This window comes from Drosophila montana, unplaced genomic scaffold (genome assembly GCF_035044405.1).
Source record: "Drosophila montana isolate Dmon_TW-CO22-7 unplaced genomic scaffold, ASM3504440v1 contig_402_1, whole genome shotgun sequence".
NCBI classification, from domain to species: Eukaryota; Metazoa; Arthropoda; class Insecta; order Diptera; family Drosophilidae; genus Drosophila; species Drosophila montana.
In genome coordinates, this window is record NW_026998739.1 from 5,894,968 (window position 1) to 5,918,865 (window position 23,898).

Sequence of the window (23,898 nt, forward strand, 5' to 3'; positions counted from 1 at the left end):
CATAAGTGTAAAACAATATTAATTATACGCACTGTGTGATAATCGTGCAAATTGCTCGAAAGGAATATTTAATGTGTAATACCCTTGCAATAAGAGCAGCTGTTTGGCTACTTAATTCAGTTTGTTAAGCTCTTCGAAAGCAGTTTATCTTCGATAAAGAAGATAACCATTTTTGCATTTTTAATTTAATAGCATAAAATAAAAATGTATTTTTTTTTTATTTTGTACTTTTTATTTAATTTATTTTTTTATTTTATTTTTGTTATATTTTTATTTATTTAATATTTTAAATTTATTCCATTTATTTTATTTGTTTTATTAATTTTATATATGTATTTTATTTATTTTGTTTATTTTATTTTATTATTTTTTTTATTTTAATTTATAATTATTATTTATTTATTTTTTAAATTTTTTTATTTTATTTATATCATTAATTGATTTATTTATATAATTTAATTTAATTAATTTATTTTATTATTTTATTTATTTATTCATTTTATTTTATTTAAAGTTATTTATTTAGGTTTTTTATGTAATCATTGCGTTGTTTTATTTCGAGTCACTGATATTTATGACAATAATGTATTTAACTAATAATGTTAATATTGCAATAATAACCTGTTTATAACAATTTTTGCTATAATACGACAGGTAGGTTCTATATAGAGCAAACACTTTATCAAAAAGACAAAGTTAGAGTTGCACCAAATTAATTTTATCAAACTATGCTCTCACTTGTTTTGCAAGGGTATTGAGTAGTCGGTAAACCGAAATATGTGCTCTTTTATTTAATTGATGCTTCACTCACCTGGAAGCGCAACATGAGAAACATCACAGCAAACACCATGCAGAGGCACAGTCCAATCACAGGAAAGCTGACCAGATAGCGAAAGGCGCGTCGCTGCCAAGCGGGCGCTTCCTTCGGCTCCAGGCGACCCGTCACATTGTTCTCCTCCAGCGGGCCCTAAAAACACAGCAAATCAACGGCTTAGTCAGGCAAATTGTAAGGTAATCAATGGTTACTCACCTTATAGAGGGGCCTGGGCGGCTCAAGCAGCTCTGGGGGCGTGGAAAGCGTGCCCCAGCGAAAGGCCAGCTCGACGGAGTAGCGTTTCCAGGCCTCCAAATACAGTGAAGCCCAGGCCACATTGAACAGCGAGAATAGCACATGGCCCATATCCTGAGCGGTTTGACCCTTGCCCCACAGTATGCAATAAAGTATGGTGCCAAAGACAGCGGGCACGCCCAAAGCGCAGGTGTAGTGGCCCAGCCAGGCAAAGTACAGTGCGACCTTAACGCCAAAATAGGCTGCTATGTCATCTGAAAAACATAAAAAACAAAAGTGAAATATGCAGTTAAGCAAGAAAAGGCAGCTTTCCTCGGCACGCCGAAGTTTAAATACCCTAATAGCCTTACGAGTTAGCAAATACTTGAGGGGAATTGTGAAACTGAGTTTAGGGAAGATCTTGGAAAACAGAACTTTATGTCATATAAAACCTTATTTTTAAACCGATTCTTACTTCCTTCCTTCTTCTATGTGATATAGTAAGACATATGATGGATACGATTGTTCAATATTTAAGGTTAAAGATATCTTGAATAAAAAACAAGTTTTTAAGACAAGAATCTAATTCTTGACCGATCTTTATTTCAATTTTTTTTTTAAAATATCTTTCATTATGCTCATATTTTTTAAGATGATTTAAAAACATTTTTTTTATATAAGCTAAATGTGTATCGCAACTGAAGGCAGACTTACCCAGCGGCTGCGGCGCAAAGATCTGCTTGACCCACTGCGTTTGGAGCTGTGTCAGGGAGCGGGTCTCGTGCAGCGGAAAGACCTGTGTGATTAGACCCGACTCCTGCCAGGCGGCGACAATGCTCTGGCCCTCGGCGACTGTGGCGCGTCCCTGCAACGCATCAATATCGCTGCAACCGGCGCGTAGGCCTTGCAGCACCTGCAGCACCAGCCACTGGCGCTCCTGGGAGGTGAACAATGCGGCGCTGCCCACATCGCCGCGCAGCTGCTGGAAACAGTGGCTCTCGCGGGTGGTGAACTCGCGCAGTGCGCCGCCCAAATCCGGACGTAAACGTTTCGGCAGACGTGCCTCCTCCGCCGCTTTAAACAGGCTGCGGAAGTAAGAGTTGATTGAGTTTTAGAATGATTCGGCTTAAAACATAAATGGAACCTTGATAAATTAATATGTATAATACTCAAGCAAATGAATTTAATTTCTAATTTCAAATATACTCATAAAATAAACCCATAATTATAAATTTATGATTATTGTCAATTATATTTGTTCCACTTACACATTAACTGGCGCGCTCACATAGAAGGCATTGCGTCTGGAGCTCTCGTGTGCCTTAACCTGAACTAACAGTCCCAGACCTGCTGGTGGCTGAGAGCGTATGCGGGCCAGTAGCCAACGTAGTGCCTCGTCTGGCGCATCCTCGGGAAACTCAATCACCACATCGCATTGTGTGGGTATTTTGTTGAGCCAAAGGCGACGCGGGGTCATTAAATGGCCGGCATAGGGCACTTTGCGGCGTAGTTGGCGGGAAGCTGCAAAAGAATTTCAAATTAATTGCTTAGTACAGAGCATAAAATCTGTAGGGTACAAAAAAAATGTTTTCTAGAATAAATTATGTGATCTATATCCTATTTATAAGCAATCTTTAAAAAGTTTATCACAATTCTAGTTTGTAAATAGTCTCTATGAATGGATAATTTGATGGAGTATTCCAAGCGAATATATCGTATGTTGCCTATAAGAATCTTCCATTCACACATTTGCATAGTTATAGGGTATAAAAAAATACGTTAAAAATAACTTTTGTTATGGTTCATTCCTAACGGAAAAAAACCTTGACAAAATAGCTGACTGTTTTTTTTTTTAATATTTGGCAATACATTTCTGTTGCGGTTTGTTTAGACCGAACGAATGCATATTTATAGACTGTAGCAAAAAGCTCACAACGCGTCTGATGTAGTATATAGTAGAATTTTGTGGGTAACAATAAAAAATTGGCGGCAGTGCAAACTGCTTTTAATGCAGGTAGCGCAAAAAAACAATAAGACCATTAGATGCAAATACAAAGCACAGCTGCAAATACGGATGCAGATACAGATACGAGGGGTGTCCTTAAAGTTGCAGGAGCCAATGCAAAGCAGTTAGGGGATTGTAATCAAGGACTATAATTGAAAATATATATAAAATATATAAATAATAATGTTGAAGATTAACAGTTTTTAAACAAAAGTAAAGAGAGCTGTTGGAGGCATCGGGTAACTATAACAAATAGCTGCAATAGGAACGATCAGTTGAAAGGTAGCCTCTTGCATGGAAAACTTTTTTGCTTATCAAGATATCTTGACCTACGCTCCTTATATATGTGCAAAATCTTATTAACATTGGACCACAATATCATTCAGCTGCCAAAGGAAGAATCCATGGATAAGTAGGTTTTTGTTGGAAAACCGTTTGTTTATGAAGATATCTTGAGCAAACTTGAATAATTTGGTTTACGATGCTACTGATAATATATGAGCAACATCTTATTAACAGCGGGTCACTATATCATTTAATTGTCATAGGAACGATTGGTTTAAAATTCAGTTATTGTATGAAAAACATTTTTGTTTATGAAGATAGCACTTCTTATTAGTTTTACTATGCTTCTTATATATGAATCATGTGTTGTTAACAACAGACAACTTCATGTAGCTCTATTGGAAAAACTAGGCGGAAATATATTTCTTGTATACATAATTTTCTTTTCTTCAAGTCACGTTCACCAACTCAGCTATTATAAGCTGCACAATTATAGAATAGAGTCGCTATTTCACAGGGGTATCGAATTTTCCTGGAGCCGTAAATATACGTTCTTTATGCATGTTTCGAGCAAATATAGTTAAAGTCGCGTTTTATTATTTATAGAAAAGCTCTCGAGCTTATGTGTCAAGGAGCGGCAGCAGCCCACATGACATACATAGCTCAAATATGACACAAAAAGCCGCACAGCCTGCAGTTTGGCATGTTGCATAACCACTGCAGGTACAAAAGACGAGCGTGGGGAGCGGTCGGTAAGCTAACAAACTAAAAAATAAAGGTAAATAACGAACCGCAAAAATTTGCCACAACTTTTAATTAGAGAAGGTGGCAGCCCGCTGCAAACTAACACAACAATAAAGAACACAACAACAACAACAATAAGTGACAAAAAACTTGAGCCCTGCCATTTGCCCACCCGCAGGAAATGCGAAAAGCAATGCGAAAAGCCACAAGAAAAATCGCAACAGCAACAAAAAAATTTGACTAATGACAGCAACGAAAGTCACGGCATGCCAAAAGTGAACCAGAAGGAACTGTGTACCTCAGACTTTGATATCTACAGCACCATTTGGCAGATACGCGAGGTCGTAATTAATAATGAGAATAAGTCAAGGCCTGGTCCGTGGCTGATAGCAAGCTAGAAACTTGCGGCAAAAGTCAAACTCAGCTGCATTTTGTTTATCAACCGCTTTCACTCCTCATTAAACAAATGACAAATGCAAGTGGCAACCTTTAATGGCTGCATCAATGGTTGCCAAGGTTAATTTTGGGTCAAGTGGCGCGAGCTTACTTCGCAGTGGTTCGTTGGGGAAAGAAAATTATATAAGCGTTTGGTTCTTTATGACCTTTAGCTTTTAAGTGTTGGCATTAAAAATGGTTGGTCTATATATTGTCAAAAACCTTTTCCTTTTGTTAGTTAAAGGTACTGTACAATGTTGCCAACTTTTTGGCTTTTTATTTTTCATAAAATTCATTTATTTACTTATTTATTAAACGACTTGTAAGCTCGTTGTTGCCATATGCGTATCTTGGGTTGCATAAAAGCATCAAGTTACTAACAATATTTAAAACTTAATTACAAAAATTATCTAAATTCGATGTCACAAATAGCTAAAAATAGCTGCATAAGATACACAAATTAAGCAGAAATTGGTAAAAAGCTTTGCTTAATCAGTTTCAAATTTTAACCTTTTAACTGGACCATTAACCTGACTATTTAAAACTGACAATCTGAAGACTCTGAAAATAGCTGAGTTAGCAAAACTGTTTACATGCAAGAATTTTAGCTTCAGTGGCATTAATATTGAGACTTATTTTATTATTGCCTATGAACCTGAATCCCCTGTGTTAAGTTATCTTATTGACTTGGACAGTTCGACACAGTTCTGATACTATATACTACGTAAACACTTTTTTTACAGATATATTATATTAAAATTTTTCTATAAATATATATATATATATATAATTACCTATATGCTACATTATGATTACAAGCATACTTTTTAGACATATATCCTGCTCTGGATTTTTTTAGGTAACTAAAGTATATCTGGGAACTTCGTCAAAATATATAGTTACTTTAGATAAATATCTAGCCTAGCCTCAATACACAGCATATTATCTAATACTATAAAATCAACTAAACATGTTACGGACCCGAAACTCATTGCAGTATGCTTTACTCCTGAAACCCTACATTAATCGTTCGCACTAACTATTCATGTGTGTGTGTAATACCTCTGCGGGGAGAGCAGCTGCGTGTGTGTGTGTGTGGGTGTGTGTTTTGTGTGTAATCCCTTCATTGTCTGCATTTTATGAGCAACGCGTGCGGTTCGTGTCGCCAATGAAATTGTAGCTCCCTTTTTGGGATTGGACCCTATGCGAGAAGCATATTAAATTGGCAAGCGGACATTTCGCATGTTCTTTGGGCGGGTTTATTGGCTTAAATTTGCATTGATAATTTGCTCGGCGGTTGGCAACACAAATTTACAGCTCATTTGCAATGCGGGCATCAACAAAATTGAACAATATTCATTGTATGTACAGGCCGGAATTACACATTTAAAGCTCAAATATATATGCATATATATGCTACATATATACATATGTAAAAATCCGTGCAGGGACACAGTTTGCTCCGGTTTTATTTATGGAATTAATTACCGCGCTTTGGATTTTGTGATTTATATACATTTATGCTGAAAATAGCAGTCAGCGTCTCCCCCAAATGGGCAGAGGTTGCGAGCCTAATGAGTTTTATAAATTTATAAATATTCGGGTCATGGGATCTGTTCGCTAAATGAAAAGCCGTCGATGAAGATTGAAATCTATCTAAATGAGTTTTGTGCATAAATAACTGCACCTAATCTAACTGAAATGCCAAACTCTTATTCAAGATAATTAGGGCTTTTATGCTGGGCTTATTTTGAATTATTTTTAGAGCGATTTCAGCTTGAGTTCACTTAAGGACTTTTTAATGAGCTAAAGTTAGTATTCAGCTATATATATAACAGCTTTTGTCCTGATTGGTGTCTGAGCGTCGAATTTACAAGCGGGAGGTCACCAGTTCGAATTCGGCAGCAATAGTAATAATACATTAACAACAACTTTGGTCAAAATATCTTGAAAATCAACTATGTTCTACCATGCTATATTCCGATATCATCCGGCCGAGTCCAACATATGTACTGCCTGCAAACTATATTTTCATTAACATGCCCTCTGCAAAGGCATTAAAGGGAATCCATGCCCAAAACTGCACAACTCTTTATGTGGACCACAGTCGACACCAGCTACAGTTGACACTCCAACTGACATCGCCGAAAAGTGCCAGAAAATGCGTTCGTCTGTTAAATCAACAGCAACTGGAGCTGGCAGGCGGCAGGGTAAAGATGCCAGCTGGAAGCTGTGCAACTGTGCCCTGAATAATTAATGAAATCGGCGGGCGTGTTGAAACCGCATTGAGGCAGAGCCGAGCAGAGCCTTGGTTGCCTCCAGGCTCGAGGCACGAGGCAGGCAAAGAGGTGGGTTTGGGAGCTGCGTAATTTGTAAGCGTTGCGTAAGCCCAAAAGCCGCTGGCCACCTAGAAGCGCAAGCAAGCAGCACCCAGCCCCACCACGAAATGGCTCAAACTGGCAACAACTAGCTTAAGCCCGTGTAATTGAGTGAGCCGAGACCGTTGCGAACATACTAGAAAGCACTCTGAAAGCAGTTTATGTTTTAATTAGCCGCGCGCTGATGACATTGACAAGCGTCTAAACTGACGAAAGAAACTCATTAGCAATTGCGCACTTAACGCAATATGCTCTAATTGACTAAACGCATTTAATTGAAATCAAATGATGAAGTTTTCATCATTATGTCGTGACATTGACAGTTACGAATCAAGATAGAAAGAAAATAGAAATGCAGATCTAACGCATTTCGATATCACGTAGAAAATTCGTTTTATAAATATATAGAATCTATAATCTCAAAATTGAGGTAATAAATATAATATTTGCATTATAATTCAATAATAAGTCACAAACATTCGCCCGATTTAATACAAAATCTGTATTTTCGATCCAACTATTCTGTTTAAGTTAAAAATTTGTAGCTAGAGCTCGTATCCTGTCGCTCATCTCTAAGTCAAGCTTATCAACTATTCGAGTCAGTTATTCCGAAAATCGGGTTCACATAAGCCCAAAACTGTTGCTTAAATTATTTTTATGAGGGCGTCAGCTAGGACTGCCAAAAGGTTAGGTAGTAAAATAGCAATTTAAGCAAACAAGTCGAACCAAAGACAAGATTCTGTAAGCAGCCTTAAGTCCTTTCAAAAAAAAAAAAAAAACATCTTGTACTAAGCGCTGTGCAGCCGTACGAAGGGCTTTAAATCATAATAAAAATCTCGGGAAAATAGAAAGCTATTTTGTGGTATCACTAACATAAAAACATAACTTTTATTATGACATATGGTATACATATTTTTATGTAAGTACACATAAGCATAAATAAAAATGTCATCCTTAATATTATGAAATATCATTGAAAGGCTACATTTTAAAAAGAGAACGAGAGTTAACACAGAGAGAGAAAGAAACTAAAAAGAGAGAGCGATTAAAGGAGAGACCGAAAAAGAGTCCGCGATTGATAACTAATAAGAACTTTTCAGTGAAACTAAAATTATTGAAAATCGAATAGAAAGGCGATTAACGGAGACAGAAATTACAAAAGAAAAAAAGACTAGTATAGACTATCGTTACTAGCGTGAACGTAATTGCAGTAAATGCAAATAATATAGTTTTCTTCTCTTTGTGGAAACTTTTCAGAACAATCTCACAACATAGGTAGTACATCCACACATCCATACCCAAACAAACGCACACACACATACACAACCACCACTCACAACACATAGAGATAGGACATTCAACACTTGACATTGTCCGCCTTAACTGTCACACTCTATTCAGCCCGTGTACTGCCCCATACAGAAATGTAATTAATTTATGCTGACCGAGCGTTAGTCCTTGTTGGTCCTCGTTTAATTTCTGCACAGCAGCTAAAGCACCCAACTTCAGGCAGGAACTGATGGCACCCACACAAAGAGGATGCCACATTAATCACTTGAAAGAGTTCAGTGCATCAATAAAAATGTGCCACAAATACCATTAAAGGACAACTAAGCTGAAGTGGTAGGTCACAGTCACCGGACTCATGTTGTCTGGACAACCGATATCAATTTGCCAAACGACTTTACGGTGCCCATGTGTAAAACTGAGCAAAATAACAACAACGAAAATACTGTAAAAGGTTGTCACGTCATCTATTTAATATTTGAAAAGAACGAGCAAAGGGATGCACGACAACGTGTGGTAAATAAAAAGTGAAATCATGAAATGACTGTGACTTTAAGTTATTCACAGAAAGCATAGAAATTCAAAGGGAAAGCAAAAGAAGAGTGAAAGTAAATGACTTTATGAAGAAAAACATTTAAAATTGTGTATTATCAAGCCAAAAGTTAATCAAAATAATGCTAGTTTTTGAAGAAGAGGGTCATAATACTGAGCCCAGAGCTGAAAGCCTTTCAAAATACTAATACTTGATGGGTTTTCTGACAGAAAAACCTCTATAGAGATCTAACGGTATTCCCGTCTAAGATCATTTCTAGTTTTTCTTATGGTTCTTAGTACATATTTTTTCCAATTTCTACAAATTTAAAACTTAAATGTTTACCAATTCCTAGATAAAGATGATTTTTCGTTTATTACAAAATTAATAAATCCCAAATTTTTGAAGCATGGATTCCTTTGGTAAATTCTTAAAATAGAAAATATACTTTATTTATGTTACGTATCGTCTATATGTTTCGCTCTACTTAATTCAATGCCAATGAACTCGTAATATTTACTTGTTTATGCACTGCGTCCTCAAATTTGAAATTTCAAAACTCCCTCACTCTTTTACTTAAAAGGTTTGAATGATGACATTCTGGGACACAATTGCCTGCAGAACACTTTATAGATTATAATCTATAAACTATTTCAATTAATGATACTCAGTTTTCTGATTATACTTTTCCATTATTTTTATCCTGCTAGTCACTTTTCAATGCTTGCTGTCAGCTCAAATATTTTCAATCTTTTACACTCTACTGTCGCCTGCTTTCGGCTCAATCAAACACTTGGCAATAATATTTGCTGGTTCACAATTCCCCAAGCAGCGCTAAAGCTCGCCCCCGTATCTTCTGTGTGACCCTTTAGTGGACATATTTTATGCAAAGAATTTTTATAGCCACGCTTTTTTCACACTTTCAGCACTCTGACAACTAAAACCACTCAAAGTGTCAAAACGCCCAGCAGTTTGACGCCTCGAAAAGGGGCTCTTAGGGGCTTAAGAGGGCGGAGCGGAGGGAGGCAGGTCATCATACAAAAGAGACTATGTCGAGTCTAGAACGAGTGATGTCAATTTATTGATTGGATCTGCATATATAATTGAAGCGCACAATTGAAAATCAAAATGGAACCAAGAAGGGGGAATGAAGGGAAAAAGCAGTGATATAATAAAAAATGGACATAAATAGAAATTAGGTTTGAAAAAGGCTGAAGGCAAAAATAACTATGCAAATAGTTGGTATAACAGGAAAACTGTAAGAAAAATATTATGATACTAGGAATTTGCTCAGAATTTAATATGTATTTGAAAATGGGTAAAAAAGGTTATAATGTATTTGTGCAAAAATATGTAATAAGCAGAAGGAATGACCCATAAAGTATATAAATTCCTGATCAGCATCAGCAGCCGAGTCGATCTAGCCATATTCGTTTGTCCGTCGAAATCCTGTTTTTTGGAGTACATCTCTTTTAGGTTTTAAGATCTAGAATCCCCAAATATGACATTTAGCTTCTTGAAAAGTATATACAGATCAAGTATCGTCGTGCACTTCAAAGATTTATTTCTATCTCAAACAGTCTTTATAAACACATTAAGCAAAACCGTGTAGTAATTCCCTACAAACATCCGCTTAAAATAGATATAAAGATGCCCAGCAGAAATGTCGCCTCGACGAGCGCTTTTAGAGCTTAATGAGCGCTGACGGCGGCAAGTTGCAAAAGTTTCTACAATAGGCAAGCGGTGCGTCCCTGCCGTGGCTCTGGGGAAAAGATCTGTGGGCTGGGGTCCCCGTGCAGGCTGTTTGCGAAAACTTTGACGACTTGTGCAAAGTGCAGCAGCCCATTTCAATTTCCATAAGCGAAATTATGCAGTTGGCACAGCAGCAACAAAAAAGGACAAACTAGTATATAAGAAGAATAAAAGTAAGGCTAAAGGCGAAGCAGGATGAATATTGTAAAGTCTGAATGAGGACTTTTTAGCATTGAACTTAATCCTAGAGAACAATTTTTAATTTAAAAAATTCCAAATAAACTTTTATTAATTTTGGGTTTTATTTGGTTGTAAAAGTTTGAACAGTTTGAATATAAATTAAAGTTTCTTTATGACAAAACGCTGAGCGTAGAGCTTTTTCCGCAATTATTATTATTAGTAATAAAGACTTTTGCATATTTTAATATTTAGTTCCAGGTATTAAAAAGGCAATAAAAGCCGAACTCAAAAATTAAAATGCAATAACTATTTCCATTGCAATAAGAATCTATATTTATTTTATATCAAAGATATTGTCAGTTTATTGTATTATCACTCAATTCGTGAGTTTGTTTATTTTACTGTACTGTTTACTTGTTAAGTGTATAAGTACTTTTATGCTGTACTGTAGCTGTTTATATGGTTGGCTTTTTGGCCACAACAAGCGCATCAATCTGTCAAGCGACAGCTTTAAATATCGAACAACTCATAACTGTCAGTTGGGATTCGTCTGCATATTTATTCACATATAAAATTGGGCGAAAGACTCAACAGAGCCCGACTAGAATATACCCTCTACGTAGCTCTGGGCGATGTAAAAAACCATCTTGAATAATTTCTGTGAGCATGAAATCAAAAGAAATGATGGAAGGAGTTGGGTTAAGGAAAATATATTTAATATTCCTTATTTAAGATTCATATTTAATTTATCATATTTAATTTGGCATCAATAGATTTGAAAATCAACGAGTAATGCCTAACTTAATTGTTTTTCGCGACAGGGATAAGTTATTAATAATTTTAAATCAACTTTAAACTTTACTCAAATAAGAAGTCTGTCGTCTGCCTGCCAAGCTATCCAATTTTCACACATTTTTAATGGGTACAGGGTATAAACAAACACAACGCAAAGCTCGTGAGTGACATGAAAAGCGCTACTTGGCGCCTCATATGGCTGTCACATTAAGTATACGCACTTTACGTATACGCACATCACGTATACGCTGCGAGGCACATCTCGTGTGTGTGTGTTTGTGGTTAAACCACAAGTTTGTGGGCATAGGCGCCCACATATCTTTCCCTGTAGGCTTTTAAGCATAGTTAAACAAAATAATTATTGTTGCCAACTTCATTTGTTGAAAGTAATTAAAATATTAAAGCCCAAGCAACGTCATTTGTCTGAAATGTGTATTGGCTGAAAATGCCAAGGCTCGCAACAAAAATAATCTGCTGCACACACACACATAGGAGGCTTTTTATGCATATCCTTGAGCCAGGATGGTTCTCACTCCCATTTTTGTTCCTATGCCTTCGTGCTGTGTCTTTTCACTAAGTGGATTTTCATTATGAATATATATGGGACGCGATTTATTATTTAATTTGCGCGCATAATTTGTAATTATGTCTTAACATTTACCTTACCTGTCAACTGCCTGAGGCTTCGCCTGGGCCAGCCCGGCACAGGCATTAGAGCTCATTAGGCCTTGAGTGTGTTCAAACAGAGATAAGATTGGAAAAACCTTTAAAGGAAACTTGACAAATTTTGGGGTGTGTGTGAGCTTTTCCAAGAGCCAAGAGTTGAGAATATATTTATACTAGTTATCTCTATATCTTTCTTATTATATCAAAAGATTCTCTTATGCCATTTGGCACCGCTTTAACTCAAGTCAGAAACGTTTAAGTTTACATCTACTTCTTGTTAGCCAACTCAATTAGTAGCCCCCAAAAATTCCTGATTAATTGCTCTTACAAGCAATTGAACACAGTTTTCCTGAATTGACCATGTTGTATTGCTCTTGTTTATGAGCGTGTAAGCGACGCCCACACAGCATTCGAGATACGAAATGAAAGAAAATGATTGATGGCCGCTTTTAATGACCAATGGAACAACAACAACGGCAGTAATAGATATGACAGGCCAACAGCAGAAAACTTTGTTGAGCGCATAGAAAAGTTGTGCTCTGGCCGAAAATTGGGGCCAAGCCACAAAACTGTGAACCGCAAATCACATTTGGGCTCATTAGAGTGGCCCACGAACAACATGGCGGACATGCCCCCAACCGCAAACGAAAAGAAACCCAAACCGACTACCTAATACTCTGTTCAAAGAGCTGCAACCCCAATCATGACATGATTTAGAAATATATATATTTGGCGTGACCGGGCTATATTTGGCTTGATTTTTAGATGAGCTTTAAACGCGAGTATAAGATATAGCAGATATGTTTAGTCTCACAAACCTGTTAGCGTCATGTTAACTAACAGAGCGGCGGCAACAGTGCGACGCTCTGTTAATTACCTGCACCTAAACAGAGAGACGACTTGAGGTCGAGCGGAGCACTAAAAGCGCAGTCTAACTTATTAAAACATTGTTTAAAGTTCACACGAAGTGTAAAATATAAAATGATTAGTTGATTTTATATAAGTTAGAGTGGATTCTGATGATGGTTTTCGCTGGAAAACGTGGAGCCTCCGTTTCAATGACTGCTCTGCAGCATTGGCAAGGTGCCCCAATTGCACACCAAGTTTAAAGTCTCTAAATACAACAAGACAGAACGTAAATATACCCTTTTCACATTACAAACAGAATATAAAATAACTTTGGCAGCCTCGTTTAACCAGAGCAGAGAGAAGCATATAGTATACTGAAATCTGTGCGGTCAAAATGCCTTAGGCAATTTGCATCTATTATAATTTGTGGACTTTTTGTGGTGGCAACATTAAGCGATGTGAAGAACAGAAAGAACTGTTGGTAGATAATGCTAAAGCATCATTGAAGCATGCTTTGGAATTTGAGGTGTGTTCACGAGAAGTGAATAACATGTTAAATATGTCCATATACACATGTAAGCACAAAGGATGTGCACAATGGATGAATGCTGACACTCAGACATGTGTTAAGCAGCTGAGCAAGCATGTGGAAATGGGTAAATGGTCTTGCATGGCGTTAGGGGCTAAGAATTAATAGAGAGAACACGCAACAGCAAACAGCACTTAAAGACCAATCGCTGACATGTTGACTTAGTATATTCGTGTACACATTGGCTGAAGATACAATGGGAAAAAATCAACAAATATTTAATATATTTATTTTTAAATAAAACTGAAGATTGGACTGCCAAAACGTCGCACTTACTAATATTTTGTTATCAATTAGAAAAAATGGTTATAATACATTATTATTAAAATATTCTTATAGCAGTCCAAAAAATAGTTAAAAGGTTTTCTTTCGAGGTTTATAGAACACATCGATTACTTTAATAATATTTTTTTAAATAATTGCTATAGATTTTTCTTAACAGACATTTATATTTCTTATATTTGACTCAATTATTTTCTCACCCTCATTTTTAAGGATTCTTATGAAACTGTCTGTAAATGGATTGAATAAACAGAACCTTCCCAACTTCAGTCACTCTTTCAATAAATATTCACTTTAACCAAACAGAAATTAAATAATTTAACGGCTCAATTTTCCGGAAAACGCACCCATTGCCCAATCGATTTAAAAATTGGTAACATCTACGTAAATCCGGCAGCTGGGAAATGATAAAGTGCTCGCACAAATATATGATATGAAATTTATCAGAAAAAGCGACAAGAAATTCAATTGAATTAATGGTAAAGAAAAAAAAATATACCATGAGGAGGACGACGATGACGACGACGGAGCCGCCACATGGGGCGTATGATGAATGTCAAAACATTTTGCAGTGCAAAGTGGCGTTGCGTTCTGCGGGCGTCGTAATGTCATATTTATGGCATGTTCAAGGCGAGTAAAAATCGAAATAAATTAAATTCATAGCCTACATTTAAACAAGAGATTGGAGGCAAACAAAAAAACGTTGCCTACATTTGGGAGTAGAAAGGAGAGAGAGAGAAATTTAAAAATAACAAATAATATCGAGATTTACTTTATTTACTTAATGCAGACAATGTGCCAAAATAAGTTTTATAGCAAGTTTTTGATTTTCAATTAATGCAAAACTAAAATTATTAACTGTCATGCTAATATGCAGTTAAACTTCTCTAATTTGAATCAGCATAATTAGCTGAACTTCTGAATGTTAGAGAATAATTTGTAATTAATAATTAATTTGGTTAATTTATTTTTTCTTAATGCGACTTTCACAATGGACAAGTTTATTTTTAGCTAAAAATTTGACTAATATAAAAAACGCACCAAACTTTCATTAGGAAAATACCAGAATAAAACAAAAAAAAATATATATACAAAATAAGAGTATCTCCTGTGTATAGAAAAACAAACCGTATAAAAATCTCCCCGCCTAGAGCATATATAGAATATTCTAAATAGCACTTTGATTTCTTGAAAATATATTCGATTCGTATTCGAGCTCGACATTCCACTTGTTCGCATTGATTATTCCATTTCGGCAACTACTGAGAAATGCACTTGAGCTCAGCTTTGCGGGCGGCGTGGGCAGGGAAAAGAGTTGCCAGCTCTTTTTGGCTGACTGCCAAGGACCAAAAATGAGGCACATATCTAGTATTCATTTATAAATACAGACAACCGAGTGCCTTGGTAGATTTCTACTCCTTTTTATTTTGGCAATTTTACGCCTCACTGCAATGGGCGAGTCGGCTAGACACAGGGCCAGGTGTGGCAACGGATGCGGTAGCTGAAAAAGCAGCTGCAACTTCCTACGTTAGTTTTTCTTTTGTTTCCAAAATGCGGTTTTCCGCCGGACATGGGCATAAAAGTACAACAATGTGAATATGCGCATGGAAAATGCAGATTGATCGGCACAGATTACCCGAGGAGTGGACAAAAAAAAAACACTGCCAAAAGATGTTTCGGCTTAAGGTTGAAGTCAAATGTTTGCAACGGTGGATTGGGCATCGTGTGTGGCTTTCGATGCCGAAGTGGATTACGTATGCCCAAGCAGCCTGCAGGAAATTGTTGCACACAGTTAACACATGAATAGTTAGCTAGGAATGAAAATTGCAACACAAAAAGAACTGTAAACTAAAGTTATCAAAAGTAAATGACCTTTAGCAGAAGGCGGAGCTTACACAATAATTCAAAAGAAAATTCTGTTTAGATTTCAGAAAGTTTTTTAGTTTAAAGGAAGCAAAATGGAAATTCTATTTAGAAATATGTTAGACTTAACAGTAGAATAGTTTTATTTGTAAATATTCATAAATGTTTAATTTAAGTTGTTCCCATAATAACAGTAAAATTAAAAATAAAGCAAACAAAATTAGAAAAAGGAAAGTTATTTAGTTCAAATGAATAATGCAAACAATTATTTGACATATAAATAATAGTATTTGCATATTTGATACTGCTCTTTGATCCAATTTTTGTTAGATTTACGAAAATTCAATTAATCGAAAACGCGTTTAACGCAAGTTGCATCAAAAATCAAACAAAATATGTATCTTGAATATCTTTTATACCAAGCAATATAAGCTAATTTTCCGCCTAAAAGGAACATTAGTTCTTAAAAGTAATTTTATGTGCTTAAAAATCTCGGCTGTCTACAATTTTGAATGCCTATTTAAGTGCAATTTGGCAGTTCAATTTGTATTAAGAATTTCTAATAAAAAAGGTTTATTACAGATAAATTTAATATGTAAATTCCCAGCTTTAATCTAAGCAATATAATAGCTGCATTTAAAAGGATTTGCTGTCACAGGACGATTCCCTAGACATTAAGTTAAAATTGAATTACATGCTTCGGCGGCAAATGCAACATGGCAAATCGAGCAGCTGCTGTGCGGGTTGCATTTGTGATGGTAATCAATGAGAAATTAAAACACGAAACAGCACTGACAGCAGCCAATCGCATTAGCAGCCAATCAAAGGTATCAGGCACACACACACACACACACATTCGCCCACACATCTACATGCATGTATTTCAGTATATGCATACACACACATTTGGCATGCAGTTTAACATACGCTTAACGGAAATTAAGCTGCTCTCAATGTCACAAGCTGCTGATGATCATGATAATGGTGTTGGCAATGATGATAATGATGTTGGGCATTGGTTTGGAGTCTGCAATTGAACTGGAAACAAATTTGGGCTTGGGTTGGTTTGGCAAAGCGTAAGCTCATGCATCTGCTCAAATAAAACGTAATTTAAATATATGTAGGTACACCGAAAAAAATATCGCAGTTCAATAAGGTTTTAAAAGTTAAATTTAAAAAAACTGCAAATTCTTGAATAATGTAAAATTGGCTTGAAATAAATCAAAATTTTAAAAAATTTTATATGTAAGATTTTTCATATTCATATATTTTCATAAAATTGAAACAAATTTAAATTTATGTTAAGAGCTTAGGAAATGTTATTTGAAGTAAACACAATACAAGTTCTGGATTCAAGCATAAAAAATGTGTTAATGTGTTAATGTGTTAAACGTAATGTCACATAACTAGACACATAACAAGAAAGCACATTTTTCACATTTGCAAAAATGTTGGAAAAAATGAAAAAAACATTACCACAAATAACTGATATAACAAAGAAGGTAAGCAAGAAGGTAACTTTAATTGTTACTAATCCTACAGTTTTTAACATTTAAAGATGGCCAAATCTCGCAAGCATTCCATTGAATTGAGCCCCTACTCAGAGGCAGTATTATTTGACATTTCGGAGGAAAACTTTGCGGCGCTTGGTAAATCAAATCAAATCGATCAGCTGTTTATTTAAAGAAGCGGTACTTTTGCCATTCACATGTTACCGACAACTGACACTTGCTTAAAATGTATTAAAGTTCTGGATTGAAGCATTAAAAATCTGTAATAATGTAACATCACATAATTAAAAATTAATCAAAAATCCTTTCAACTGGCAATATTTGTAACTGACATTGTTGGGAAACTGTTCAACGAATATTTTGTGCAGTGTATAGGTCGTAAAAGGCGTATAACAACAATATTACAGATGTGAGCACTTGACTGAGCACCTGGCTGAGCAGATTGAGACCAGCGGCTGCAGGCAGCACACGAAGATGAAAACTCTGATGTATCAAAAAGCACATAAGCAAGAGACGGCAGGGCAGAAAGGTTGCCATAGCCACAGGACAAGTATTTGCCATGCTCCACAGATCCGGCGGGACGCAAAGATATTGCAATTCAGCAGCTTGGCGGCATATTGAAAACATTTGCATATCTAAAATTTATAGCAGAATTGCCAAAACTTTGCATTGACAACAGTTTGAAATTGAATTACAGAACAGAACAATGCTCAAATAGTCAGCTAGAGCCGACATTATCTAAGAAGAACTATCACAAACAAGTTCGACAAACGAATTTTGAGTTTCTTGTTAAAGTTTCTTGTTTCTATTTTAATGTGAGTCTTTAAAGAACTACACAAAACCTTTTGAGCTAGTTTTGCCATGTTTCGATCTCTGGTTTCTCTGTTATACGAAATTTTCCAATAAGATAAATTAAATCCTAAGTATACTATATAAATATCCAATCCAATCATATCCAACTTCTATTATTATTACTAACTTTATTATTTCTATATTTCCAATAAATAAATAAGACCATTTTATGTTTAAACAAATTTTTAGCAGTTTTTACAAAGTTTAATTGGCTTTGTAGACAAAAAAACAATGAGAGGGTATAGTTTATGAGTCATAGCTACGGCTACTGTTGAGCATTTAAATTTCAAAAGATTTCCCCTCATCATTTTCCTTTGGCTGACAAAATTTGTATGCAAATATTATTTCGAGTTGAGTTTTGGGTTCACAGCGCACATATACGAATAATATGAATAAGCCGCAAGCATTCCTTCATTATCAAGCCAATGTAATCGGCTTTTGGCTTTGGTAGGACGCAGGGCACGGTGCGGTGCTAGGGATGTGGCTCAATGTGTAAATTCATATGCAAAATATGTGAAAAATGTAAGTCGAGAGAGCAAAAGCACAATAGAGCCAAGACCCAAACAATAACGCACAGCACAAGAAGCCAATGATTCACTTTGCGATAAATGGCTTTATTCAACAGCTGAAGGCTTTATACATATTGAATATGCTCAAAGTCGAATCAGATGCTACGCGTATTACGATTTTCGTGACCTTCAACATTTTCTATATAATTTGATTAAGTTTTTATGATATTGGCAACGCTTTAGACAACTAAAAAGAGGACTTCTTAGTACGCACGAGATTTAGTTCAACAGAACTAGTTTAACGAACTAGTTCTGCAGCTGTTACAAGTTGCATTGCATGGAATTTCAAATTCAACTTTACTTTCCCAAGGATACTTTCACTCGAGCACCAAAAAAAATGCATGCAATGTTGACTTTTCTTTGTCTAAACTGCCTTTGACACAATATATATATTATATATATATATGCATGTATCTGTGCTACATAGTTTTTTATAGTGCTCTCATTTGTGTCGCATATTTGTTACCTTTTTTACGAGCCAACAACAAATTGTTGGACACTTTCCGCAAGACCGAAGCAACCTCTGTCCTTTTCACTTCTTTTTCAATCTTGCTTCAACTAGAAGTTAGCTTGGACCGAAAATATATAAAAAGTACACTTCAAATTGGTTCCCAACTCATATGATACCAAGGGGCGGGCATTATTTATCCATTAGCTGATGACACATTTTTGTTTTTCTTCGTAAAACTGCTTTAATGGCTTTTCTCTCGCTCGTGTTTACGCAAAGGAAAAAAAATTTTCTTTTGGTGAAAACAAATCTCTTTGAAGAGAAAATATATTTGAGTTCAAACTGTTTTTATGCTTTTAATTTATACTTATTTCTTCGTTTATGGTTATAAAAACAAAGCAGTTTTTGTAATTTTTGGGATATCAGGAAAGTTGTTAATCAAAATAGAGGAAAATGCTTATAATCTGTTATGGAACTTAAGAAAAACCTAATTGTACATGCAAAGCCCTGTAAATCGAGGTAGTTATTATCAAATTAAGAACTAGCCACTAGACATGTTTAATAATAAAGCTAAAAAAAAAAGTTAACGGCGCACAGCAAAGGAACAGATACATTAATACATATGAAACAAGGCCAAGGGGTTAATAAAACAGAAGGCAATGCCAATCTATGGCCAGACCGAGGAGCCATAAAACGTCTGCGGGCGACGCCTCGATTGATAGCTAGTCGACAGCAAGGGGAGCAGCAGAAGCCGCTCCTCGTGGGGCTGGCAACGAAAACAATCATCAAAAGGGCAAAAACAAACACTAAACAATGCCAACGAGTTGGACAATGGGGCCCAGATAATCAACCCGGGGCACTGTGACAGTGATGGCAAATGGAGTACATGACAATAACTACGAAGGGGAGCGTACGAGGTGCGCTGCAAACAGACGTATCCTTTAATGGCCGCCAGACATTATCGTAGCTAGAAAATCAATACAGCCCTCCATTTCAAATTCTCCAGAGCCCAATTGCCAGCAAAACTTCTAATATTTCACGCCAGGCTAACGCACGCGATGCAGTTGCGTTCCCCTTTCCCTAGAGCGGGGCGTGGCGGGACGAGACGAGCGTTTACGTCAGGCGAGAAAAGTTTAAAAGTCATGTCTGCCACTTTTTGGATTTTTTCGTAGCCCACGAAAATCTGAGCTCGCTCGCTAAAACCGTTCCCAACGGCGCATTTGTATTTGTCTCTTTTTATCTATGTGTGAGCTCCAACTAGAAATGGGCGCGTATCGAATTTGTCAAATAAGAAAACTAACTACACTTGGAAAACACGCACGATCGACAATGTGGTCAACGCAGAGGGCTTTATATAAGACTATATGTATATTTTCTTAATCGAACGATAAGCTATGTGGATTATGTCTGTATGTTTCTATATATTTATAAGCATATTAATCAAAGAATTTTAAACTTATCTTACCGATTAGCAGCGGTTAGGAAGAACATAAAACGGGAAATTGCTACTTTTCAAAAAGATTTAATGCACACTCGCGGATAATACGGCCAGTTAACAGGGCAGTCGCTCACATCGTCGCATCATAGGGTCGCGTCTTTGCTAAGCCGGCATTCGCACTAATACAATAGCTTATGCACGACTTAAACTTATATGTATGTGTGTAACCCACGCTTACATTATCCGCAATGTCTACTCTCTGGATAAAGGCTCTCTGCTAGTGCGGTGATCCGGCAGCCGACAAACGCGTTTTACAGTAAAAATATTTTCTTTATTACGCCCTTTTATCCTCTTTCGCTCTCTCTCTCTCTCTATCATTCTTTTCGGCAAAGTGGCCATTTTGCACACGGGCGGAGCACAGACGGATATATTATATACGACTGTCTAACTGTCTTATTGTAACCGATTTGCTACACATGCGCGGGGAATACGACCGATCGGTGGAAAAGACGCGCACATACTGATCCGTCTCTTAAAGCGCGTGTCTATGCTAAATGGGCTCTCGCACTTCTTCTAGTTAAGAGCACACAAACATCAAAGCTAACGCTCTCTCATTGTTCACAATGGACGCTGCTAACATACGCGCTCTCGGCTATTTACATAACTTAGATAAAGGATTCGAATGCCAATGGCGCAGAGAGCATACAAATAAACTTTCTCGCTTTAAGCATTCACAATATTAGTATTGGCCACATATGTATAAAGAAAACAAGCCTAATTAGAATTTAATTATCGCCTCTGCTCTCTCTGTCTCTCTTAGCTAATAATATATTTATCTGTCCCTTACACTCTTTTTATCCCTTAATTATGTATATTAGAAGAGTGCTTAACAAATGGGTTGAAATTGTTCAAATTTAAACAATATCGAATCTGTTCCATCTTTAAAAATATTCCAATAGGGTCCAATAAGAATTACGTGCAGTGTTCTGTATATGAGCTGCATATATTAGGGTTCGAACCTTAGCTGTGCTACTTTTTAAAAACTTAGATTGACAGTTTCTACCTACATATATCCTACTCTGTTAATATTGTTTTTTTACTTTTTGTACTTTTTTATGTTTCGACCCGGTTATCAGGTTGTCCCAGAATGATTTTCGAATTAACGTAAATACTCCCCTCCTCCTCACCAAGTTAATTGTGCTGTCAACGTAAATAATAAAAACTGCGCACGCAGGACTCGCCTCTTGTGCACTTGCAGCACAGGAATGAGTCAGCTGCACCCACCCCCCCCCTCCCCCTCGCCTTGTGTGGCAGCAACGGCGACTCGCTGCAAAAGTTGCCACTGAAAGTTGCCGCTGAAGGGACTTTGAATTATTTATTTGCTGCTACTGAACATGCATTTGCCCTTTTAATTGATTGGATCCGACGGCATATTTAACTTTTTAGAACCCGTACCAGGTCCTAGCTCCAGCGACTTATCGACCTGATTGCATTGTTAAATATGTTGGTTTAATTGTTAATTACACGTCATCGAAAATGTAAATAATTTTTGACATTAAAATCAACACATTTTCATTCTTTTGAGCTTTTGTTGAATGAAATTGTTCATTTATCTTATTGCATTTTAGTTGAAAAATGAAAACCTGAGTGTACTTAAACTGAGCTTAAATTTTCAGCTGGACTAAAGCACGATTAGCTCAGTAAAAAGAAGGCCTTAGTTAGACACTTTATCATATATCATATTAGCTTTAAGTTTTTCATCAGCACAATTATTTAATTAACAATTTTAAGTTGAATCAATGCGATAAAGCTAATATTCATTCATTTGTATTTTTTTTGTTTTATTTTATTTTATTTTTTGCATAGATTTAAATTAAACTAAAAGCTTTATTTTGCATTTATTTATTTGAAACACAAAAGTGACTTTCAATTTAAGCCAAAACCTTTTTTCTATACCCATTTTGCGGGATTTCGAGAGCTTTAAGTTAAATATTTTCAATGAACTTTTTCCGTGTTTTAGGTTTGGTTAATTAATTTCATTAGCTTTTTTATGGGTCAAGGCTCCGAGTGCTTTGCGTGTGTTTTATATCATACGAATACGAGTCCAAGTGATATTTATGACTTGGCTTTCAGGGTGCCAGCTTAGGGGTTGGCCATAATCATGTACATACTACAAAATTGGTAGCTCTCGAAATACTCTGGAGAGGGCTGAAGGGCGTGTTAGACACGCGTCTTTATGGCCAATTTACAAAGCCTTTTAGTAGTAGAAATAACAGTACGAAACAAGCATTATAAACCTTCTAGGTGATATCGAATAATTAGTGTATATGGCGCTTTTATAACTTATATATTAAGTCAGTTAGGAAATGAATAAATAAAAAACATAACTAATTTAAAATACGATAGAAACCCTTTAACAACGGCGAATAAATTATGATAAACAAGTTGGAGAGCTCTAGACTAGAGTGTCCGACTAGCGGATACCCTGAACCTTCTGCTAACAACACCAAATAGCTATAAATTGAAAGATACTTGATTTGTATATACTATTCTACATGTCAATTTTGATGACGCTAGCTCTTAAAATCTAAGAGAATTTCTCATAAAACAGGATTTCGATGTCAATATTTATCGATTGTTTGAAAAAGGGGCGAGTTATCGGACAAAGGACATGGCTAGATCGTCTTGGGTATTGATATCTAATCAAGAATATATATACTTTATGGGGTCGAAGATGCTTCTTTCTGCCTGTTACTTTCATTGGCACGAAACTGTAATACCCTTTTTAACCATTTTCAATGGTTACAGGGTATATAAATTACACAAAACGTGTACTTAAAAATCAGTAAAAATACAACTAATAGCCTAATTCCACTATCATCATTTCTTACATTTTTTGCGAATGTTACATTTTTGCAACATGGTAAGTTTTCCCATAAGAAACCACGCTTTTCACATTTGCATATTCATATTTTTTGCGATGATTTATCGAATTTCTTATCGATGGAAAATAGGAAAGTATCATTACCACAAACAGCTGATATAACAAATAAGGTAAGCAAGAAGGTAACTTTAAATGTTACTAATCCCACAGGTTTTAACATTTAAAGATGGCCTTTTCTCGGAGAGTCCTTAAAATGGAGACCCTACTTCCATTTTTTAACCGAATTTTTTAACCTTTAGAAGGAAAATTTTGCGGCGGTTAGGTAAATCAAATCAAACCGATGAGCTGTTTATTTAAAGAAGCGGTACTTTTGCCATTAATATGTTACCGACAACTGACACTTAGTAACGGAATCGCAGAATGTGAAGTTCGTAAATCTATATATATTTTTTTTATCTTTATTTTTTATTTATCTTTGTTTTTTAAGTGTTTTTGGGACATGTTTC

The 23,898-nt window shown here is 36.0% G+C and overlaps 1 protein-coding gene across 8 annotated transcripts in view; it reads right to left on the reverse strand.

Moving 5' to 3' along the window:
• wwk (white walker) overlaps positions 1-23,898 on the reverse strand; it is a 38,197-nt gene that overhangs the window by 12,369 nt on the left and 1,930 nt on the right. For all 8 annotated transcript variants that reach the window (XM_064697937.1, XM_064697934.1, XM_064697935.1 and 5 more), the window contains exons 3-6: positions 2,317-2,569; positions 1,763-2,133; positions 1,031-1,323; positions 812-967 (exon numbers count right to left, since the gene is read on the reverse strand). In XM_064697937.1, coding sequence (XP_064554007.1) covers positions 812-967; positions 1,031-1,323; positions 1,763-2,133; positions 2,317-2,569 — 1,073 coding nt within the window. The remainder of the gene's footprint in view (positions 1-811; positions 968-1,030; positions 1,324-1,762; positions 2,134-2,316; positions 2,570-23,898) is intronic.